This window comes from Anabrus simplex, chromosome 3 (assembly GCF_040414725.1).
Source record: "Anabrus simplex isolate iqAnaSimp1 chromosome 3, ASM4041472v1, whole genome shotgun sequence".
Taxonomy (NCBI): Eukaryota; Metazoa; Arthropoda; class Insecta; order Orthoptera; family Tettigoniidae; genus Anabrus; species Anabrus simplex.
The window spans coordinates 252,735,077-252,743,457 of NC_090267.1; the positions used below are offsets into that span (position 1 = coordinate 252,735,077).

Below are 8,381 nucleotides of genomic sequence, written 5' to 3' on the forward strand. Positions count from 1 at the left end.
GTTTCGAGGTAATCAGTAATTTATTTTAAATGCTTCTTCGAATTCAAGGCTGCCTTTGGACAAAGTGTATCAAATCCCAATACAAAACTAATGGCATGAACACAGTAATGATCCTCCACTTCACCGTAGGAACCCACAAACATGCTCGGAAAACACATGTTAAATTAGAAGCAAATATCAAATATGCAAAACACAGAATAAAGTTGCTGTATATTGAAAGTAGTAAGCTAAGTACTGCCTTCGTCGAGTTGAAATGAGAACGGAAACCGTACATTATCGGAGTAAAAGTTAATGAAAGGCAAAGAGGCAGGCTTCCCTGCTACGGGATGGACAAGAATTTATGAAAACATGTGTCTTCCAACAAAAATCAAGATACAATGACGCAGTAATATGTCAATGGCCTGTTAAATAGCATGCAGAATGACCAATTTAACTTCTCTTCTCAGTTTTACAATTTGATACACACCCACGTCGATCTACGTGCTCAAAGAATAAAATAATCAACACTATAGGTGGCCAAATACACGGCAGCCAAAGAAAACGACGAGGGCAAATCATAAAGACATCTAATGTAATAGATTAATATTATAATCGTGATCACATGTAAAGATAGGACAAAAGAGAGAAAATACACGAGAATAAGAAGAAAAATAAACGAGAGTGAATGTGTAGTAGTAGTCGCTATAAATTTTGTTTAGTAATTTATTAACTGAAATTAAATCTTATTCTAAGGTTAGCAATTTTCAAAAGTTGTCGGGAATAAGAGAGGTAATAACTATGTGAAGAAAATCATGCAAAACTTCATTTAATCATTTTCAAATATATTAATTATTATATTTACTCTTTAACATGGCCATAGATTGAGAAAGCGTGCACATATTTTCAAATATTAAATCAACAAGAAGAGACGCACTGATTTAAATAATGAGGGGTAGGATGCACGTTTGTCCTAAAATTTGTAACACTGTTCAGCATCTTGGATTAAAGAAGTTATTTGAAAAATGGGTATAAAATCTTCTTTGGCTTAATTATAATGTTTAACGGAGTAATAAACAAACTAATGTCCGGCCTTTGGTAACAAGGGTCTCGGGCTCGATTCCCAGCAGGGTCGGGAATTTTAACCATAATTGGTTAAAATTTCGCTGTCATGGGGGATGGGTGTATGTGTCGTCTTCATCATTTCATCCTCATCACGACGCGCAGGTCGCCTACGGGGATCCAGTCAAAAGATCTGCATCTGGCGAGCAGAACTTGTCCTCGGACACTCCCAGCACTAAAGCCCAACACCATTTCCATTTCCAGACAAACTAATTGTAATATGAATAATCAAAATGCATATATAAAAACCCTTGGTCTAGAGGTAGCGCGGATGCCTTTCACCCGGAGGTCCCGGGTTCAATTTCCGGCCAGGTCGGGGATTTTTACCTGGATATGGAAGTTTTTTAATCTCCTCAGTCTACGTGATTACAACTGAGCAGATATCTGACGGTGAGATAGCGGCCCCGGTCTAGAAAGCCAAGCATAACGTTCGAGAGAATTCGTCGTGCGGACCACACGTCACACCTAATCTTGGGGGTGTTCCGACAGAGCAGCGGCCGCTTGTTAGGCCAAGGCGCATCAGGGCTCTAATGCCATGGGGTTTATGCTTCAAAAACGTTGTATTTCAATAAATTCTCTCCTCAATTTCAGGTGATCCAGAACTATAAGAGTGGAGTATTCTATTCTACAATACTTAATCAAGGCAGAGGAACTCACATTATTTATTTCTATTTGAGGATGATGTAGTACTTTTCCACCAGTACTGTTATTAAGATTTTGATATTGAAGCAAACGTATTTAATGGGTTGGAGAAAGTTCATGCAGGAAACGTAATGTAGAAAAATCCACGCGCTCTAACTCATGCATAACGTTTCTGAAAATTCTGTGGTTAACTTTAACGCTTATGTGTAGCCTGTCTCCATTAAAAAAGTATTCCACTACAATTTGATATTTTTCTCTCTCACGAACGTACGAGAATTCAAATTCTGGGAACACTGGTCCCACTGACCATCAGTTTGGATGGCGTAACTCTCTTACATCCTACTGATACAGATGTTCACTGGATCTCTATTTATATATTCGGTTTGAAACAAAATGTATGTCACAGGTTGAATGTCTGTTATGAAATCATCCCGAAATCTGGCTGGATCTTCAAATAACACCACCAAAGGTTATGAGGTTATGGGGAAAGTGCAAAAACCAATGGCGCCACTTAATTAAACATAATAGGTAGAATGAGGAGGGAGGCAATTTGACATTGCTTTCCTCACTGTGCCAGAATATGTTATTGGAGGACGATCAGCCCTATGTGTATCACCTCATCTAACAGCAAGACGCACGAGCCGTGCTCTGAATTATTACATAGCACCACGCACACCTTAACAACTGCCGTACACTCACAGTCACATATTGTACTGGAACTTCAGTGCAAACTTAATATTACTCTGGCCAGTGTCAAAAGGCAGACGAAAATGTACTTCATCAGTCAAGAAATAGCAACAAATAGTCCATCAGGGCTCTAATATCATGGGGTTTATGCATCAAACATGTTGTAATTATTTCAATAAATTCTCTCCTCAATTTCAGGTGATCCAGAACTGTAAGATGGGAGTATTCTATTATAAAATACTAAATAAAGGCAAAGGAACTTACATTATTTATTTCCATTTCAGGACTGCACTGTTATTAAGATTTTGAAATTCAAACAAAAGTAATTAAAATGGGTTGGAGAAAGTTCATGTAAGAAACGTAATGTAGAAGAATCCACGCGCTGTAGCTCATGCATAAAGTTTCTGGAAATTCTTTGGTTAACATTAACAGTTATTTGAATATGTCTGTAGAATATGAAAATGAATTTGAATATGTCTGTATAAATTAACACAAATTAATTAACAACGATAATGTTCCAACTGACCTAAATTACAGTACCGGTATTTATGAATGAAGAACGAATACGAACTTTCTCTAGCACCATACTGTAGTAGGTTCTTATAAATATAATGAAATAACATAACATTGTTTAACTTAAAATAATATCATACACCTAAAACTCTTGATACACAACCGTAGTTTCAGAACTGTTTACTATTCTGAGGTATGTTACAGATGGTTCTGTAGAATGTGTGCTATAGATACATGACTCTGGACATCACAGGATAATGTTTCTTATTTTAGGAAAATATACTGGGGGTCGTGATTAGCTCAGTGGCTTAACGGAAGGCTATGGTTCGAGTCTCGGTCAATCCTGGGTAGAGATTTTTATGAACTCCTGTTAAAAGCTCCTGGCCAAAACCAAAATGACCCTGGATGGCTCCAGCGACCCTAGCAATAACTGGAATACGCTGAACAAATTTATTTCAGGAAAAAATACTACCACACAGTGTTCTGATGGTATGCGATTTACTGTATTAATTCAAAACGATAACTGTTCCATGTCCTCTAAATTTATAGAGTAATTCAAATATGTTATAACTTGCATTCGATTTTAGTACTGGATATAATTTATGTACCTTACGCTCTCAAACCCTTCTTCTTCTACTTAATCTGCTTACCCTCCAGGGTAGGTTTTTCCTTGGGCTCAGCGAGGGATCCCACCTATACCGCCTCAAGGGCAGTGTCCTGGAGCTTCAGACATCAGGTTAGGGGATACAACTGGGAGGATGACCAGTACCTCAATTGGCGGCCTTCCCTGCTATGCGGCGGGATGGGAAGATTGGAAGGGATAGACAAGGAAGGGGGAAGGAAGCGGCCGTAGCTTTAAGTTAGGTACCATCCCAACATTTGCTTGGAGAAGAAGTGGGAAACCACGGAAAACCACTTCCAGGATGGCTGAGGTGGGAATCAAACCCACCTCTACTCAGTTGATCTCCGAGGCTGAGTGGACCCCGCTCCAGCCCTCGTGCCACTTTTCAAATTTCATGGCAGAGCCGGGAATCGAACCTGGGCCTCCGGGGGTGGCAGCTAATCACACTAACCACTACACCACAGAGGTGGACCTTACGCTCTCAAATTGCTAAATGAAATTGTTTACTTTTCGTTCTTATTTTCTTCTGAAAAATTCCATTTATAGTCAGCAGCCCGCGTGATGGCCACGATGGTTACGGCACCACAGTTATTCGGTTCGAGTATCGTTGGTCGAAAATATTTTCACCATCAGAATGTTGGTCGGTAGGGTAGGGGAAGTGGCGGTATATCATTTCTAATTTCTAGATTGCGTGCCAAAAGCCTGGAGTCAATTTCAAACGTTTTCGCAGTGTTAATATGGAGTAAGGAATATGATGCTGTTGATGGTGATTTATCTGTCGGATGGAGACGTTAAGTCTCAAGCAGACCTCCTGGTGTTATTCGACAACAGTAGTTATGTGCCGGCACCGGGTTTCATCCTCTCACCTCCAAATATCACGTCATTCATTTCATCTCATTAACCCCTCTGATGTGGTTGACGTCAGGATGGGCATCTGGCAAAAGGAACTCGCAAGGAAGGTTCATCTCAATTCATACCCGACCTCGGAGAGAAACAGAACAATGATTGGACATACATTCTATTTATAGTCATATTCTGCTAATTAAAGTTCATACTTAAGTACAAATACAGGAGAGTTATCAATCCGTTTAGTAGTGAAAGAAATAATAATAATGTTATTGGCTTTACTTCCCACTAACTATTTTTACGGTTTCCGGAAACCCCGAGTTGCCGGAATTTCGTCCCGCAGGAGTTATTTTACGTGCCAGTGACTCTACCGACACAAGGCTGACATATTTGAGCACCTTCAAATACCACCGGACTGAGCCAGGATTGAACCTGCCATGTTGGGATCAGAAGGCCCGCGTCTCAACCGTCTGAGCCACTCAGCCCGGCAGTTGCTAAAGCAATCTCAATTTCTATCAATATACTTTGGTAAGAATTGCTTGGCGTCCGCCTCTGTGGTGTAGTGGTTAGCGTGATTTGCTGCCACCCCCGGATGCCCGGGTTCGATTCCCGGCTCTGCCACGAAATTTGAAAAGTTACGAGGGCTGGAGCGGGGTCCACTCAGCCTCGAGAGGTCAACTGAGTGTACCTGAGTTCGAGTTCCACCTCAGCCACCCTGGAAGTGGATTTCCGTGGTTTCCCATTTCTCCTCCAGGCAAATGCCGGGATGGTACATAACTTAAGGACACAACCGTTTCCTTCCCTTTTCCTTGTCTATCCCTTCCAATCTTCCCATCCCCTCGCAAGGCCCCTCTTCAGCATAGCAGGTGAGGCCGCCTGGGTGAAGTACTGGTCATCCTCCCCAGTTGTATCCCAGACCAAGAGTCTGAAGCTCCAGGACACTGTCCTTGAGGTGGTAGAGGTGGGATCCCTCGCTGGGTCCGAGGGAAAAACTGACCCTGGAAGGTAAACAGATTCAGAAGAAGAAGAAGAAGAAGAATTGCTTATCAAGAAATGGTTTGTTCCAAGCAAAATATTGGAAACTAGAAATTAAAACGTCCCCATAACGTTTTAATACTTCCTATTTTTAGAACTCCTGAGGAATATTTACGAATAAGAACGAAGTTTGGTGTATGATTGATTCATTTATTTCTGCTGATATACTTTGTCTTCCTCCCAATCTCTAATTTATATTTCTTTTTCTTTTACAGACGGCGGGGGTCCTGATGCTGCCCCCCTCGCTGCCCCTCGCAAGATGACAGCCTGGGAGCATGGGTGTCGCGGGACGCTTGGTGCTGCTGGGGGTCCTGCTGCTGGCTGCGACGCCGGGCCTCTCTGCACCCGATTGGACCGACTGCCCAGCGTCGTGTCGATGCAAGTGGACCTTGGGCAAAAAGTCGGCACTGTGCCAGGACGCAGGATTTACCGCCATCCCCAGCTCGCTTGACTCGGACATGCAATTATTGGATTTGGCGGGGAACGATATCCCTTACCTTACCAAGGACGCCTTCCGATCCGTCGGCTTAATCAACCTGCAGCGGATATTCATGCGCGGCGCTGGTGTGAGAGAAGTGCATCGTGATGCGTTTAGGGACTTACGTATTCTAGTAGAAGTGGACCTGGCGGATAATGCCATATCGAGTATACACCCTGATACCTTCACTGGGAATGACCGATTGCGTGTTCTTCTGCTCAACGGAAATCCTCTTACTGAGTTGAGAGATTCACAGTTCCCGCCGTTACCACATCTCCGTACTTTAGAGTTACAAGACTGCCAACTTCGGCGAATACATAAAGACGCTTTCCTAAACCTCGCTGCTCTTGAATCGTTAAATCTTAAGGGGAACCAACTACGGCAGTTATCTGAACAGGTGTTTGTACCGATCGCACGTCTTAAGACCCTAATGCTGGACAATAATCCTTGGAGATGTGACTGTGAATTGAGGGGATTTCGTAATTGGTTGCTTTCCAGTAAACTTTATTCAATCCCACTGACTTGCACAGAAGCTGATGTCTTGAAAGGTCGTTTCTGGGAAGACGTTGAACCTAGTGATTTTGCGTGCGCTCCAGAAGTGAGTCTCAGTGAGCATATGGTGCAGGAAGAAGTTGGTGGCAATGTGACATTTCGGTGCCATGTGCGAGGTGATCCAGAACCGGAAGTAGCGTGGTTATTCAATGGACGACCTGTTGGCGTGGGTAATACGAGTAACCCAGACTTGATGTTCCTCATTGAGGAGGAACAAGCTTTTCGACAAAAGTGGACCAACCTGAGTATCTTCAATGTGAGTGAACAGGATGCGGGGGAGTACTCATGCGTGGCGCGGAACTCTCGCGGTGGAGCGAGTCGTAACGTTTCACTCATTCTGCCGCAAGTGATTGCCGCAACGACGCTCAGCAAGGCCGACGGATGGCTACTTTGGGCGGGCATTGTAGCAGGGGGCGTAGCCACTTTGTGTTCGGCGTTGCTCACCGTCGTATGCAGCTGCTGCATGTGCGGCAGACAGAGACGTCGACGAAAGCACCACCGTCGGAAAGGTAAACTGAAGGGGAGCGTCAGTTTTACGGAGCAGGAGAAGAAACTGCTGGATGTGAGCATCACAACGACCGAGCGACCTTCGGGCGCGGGGAGCTGTGAGGGACTTGGTTCGCAACCCGACATGGAAATGTTGGAACAGTCACAGTCCATCCCAATGGAACTGGGAGAACCTCCTGTCCACATAACTATTGAGAGTCATCCAGCAGAACAAGGCTCGGCTGGAGCTTACCCAGGTGCTCTGACCGTCTTCCCACCGCCACCTGAGTTTTCTACGAGCATTCTACCTGCCGGAGCGTTTGGCAACATATTCATTTCTGTGTCAGTGAGCCAGGAGCCCAATATAGATGCGGCGCAGAGGTACCCAGACTTGCTGGATATCCCTCACCGCACTAAGGGGGCCACAGCTAGTGTCAGTGTGGCGGCGGGACCTGACGCTCCCTACATGACGGCCAGTGCCGGCGCAGTCTCTTCGTACGCGACGCTACCGCGGAGGGCGAGGAGCAAGGACGTGAGCGCGGAGCCGCTGTTGCGCGCGGGGCCCCAGTACGATAACATGGGCCCTCGCGTTACGGCGGGCGGCAGTTCTACGCTCTCGCTCCCGGATACGACGCTGGCTGAGGACATTCCCCCGCCGCCACTCCCACCACTGTGCACCCCTCTTCCGGCAGAATACGTTGCGCTCTGATCTGCGTGGATCACAGCTACCACAGGCCTACTAACAAGTGTAATTCCCCTGTAGCAGTAGCGAGTGACTAGACCAAGAACTTGTGTCCTCACGGATTGCGTACCAGTTTTTTCTATCTTTCATTGTAGAGGTCTACTACTCTTGTGGAGGAGGAGCGTTACCCGCCCCTTCTAGAAAGTGTATAGCTGCTCTCCCTCGAAGAACAGGTTATCATTTTTGAGGGGGAGCCTTTTTTTTACCGAACTCTTTTAGTAGAGAGATTTATGTTTTTGAGACATTTGTAAAATACATAATTCATGTTTACGATTGATTGATTTCAGTGGGTTTCAATATCTATATTGGCTCTGTGATTGGGTGCTATTTTCCAGTTGAAACGGTCATTAAAATATATCATTGAATTGGAATTAAGTTGATGAATCACCCTCTCACTACTCCTGATTTCCAGCGTTTAGTTTGTAACTTGTGTAACATTAATTCCATTCGACTGAAGGATACCGAAATGGAACATAAAAATCTCATTCTCCTATGTTGTTTATTTATTACTTGCATTACTGAAGTGGTGAGAATATTTTAGTTAATTAAGTGGTAAGTACATTATTGAATTAAAATACTGTTGATAACTGCAACATTGAGTTTGATTACAGTCCAGCATGTATAGGATGAATTCTGATAGCATATTCGTCCAGACAGGACAACTGAAGATATTTTTTCTA

General features: G+C 43.9%; 1 protein-coding gene across 1 annotated transcript in view; it reads left to right on the forward strand.

Annotated features, from left to right (window-relative positions):
- The window catches only part of LOC136867199 (leucine-rich repeat-containing protein 24), a 184,102-nt gene extending 176,060 nt beyond the window's left edge, over positions 1-8,042 (forward strand). The window contains exon 2 of the mRNA XM_067144324.2: positions 5,659-8,042. Within this exon, the coding sequence (XP_067000425.1) occupies positions 5,719-7,668 (1,950 nt within the window). The 5' untranslated portion in view covers positions 5,659-5,718 and the 3' untranslated portion in view covers positions 7,669-8,042. The remainder of the gene's footprint in view (positions 1-5,658) is intronic.
- The last annotated feature ends 339 nt before the right edge of the window (positions 8,043-8,381 follow it).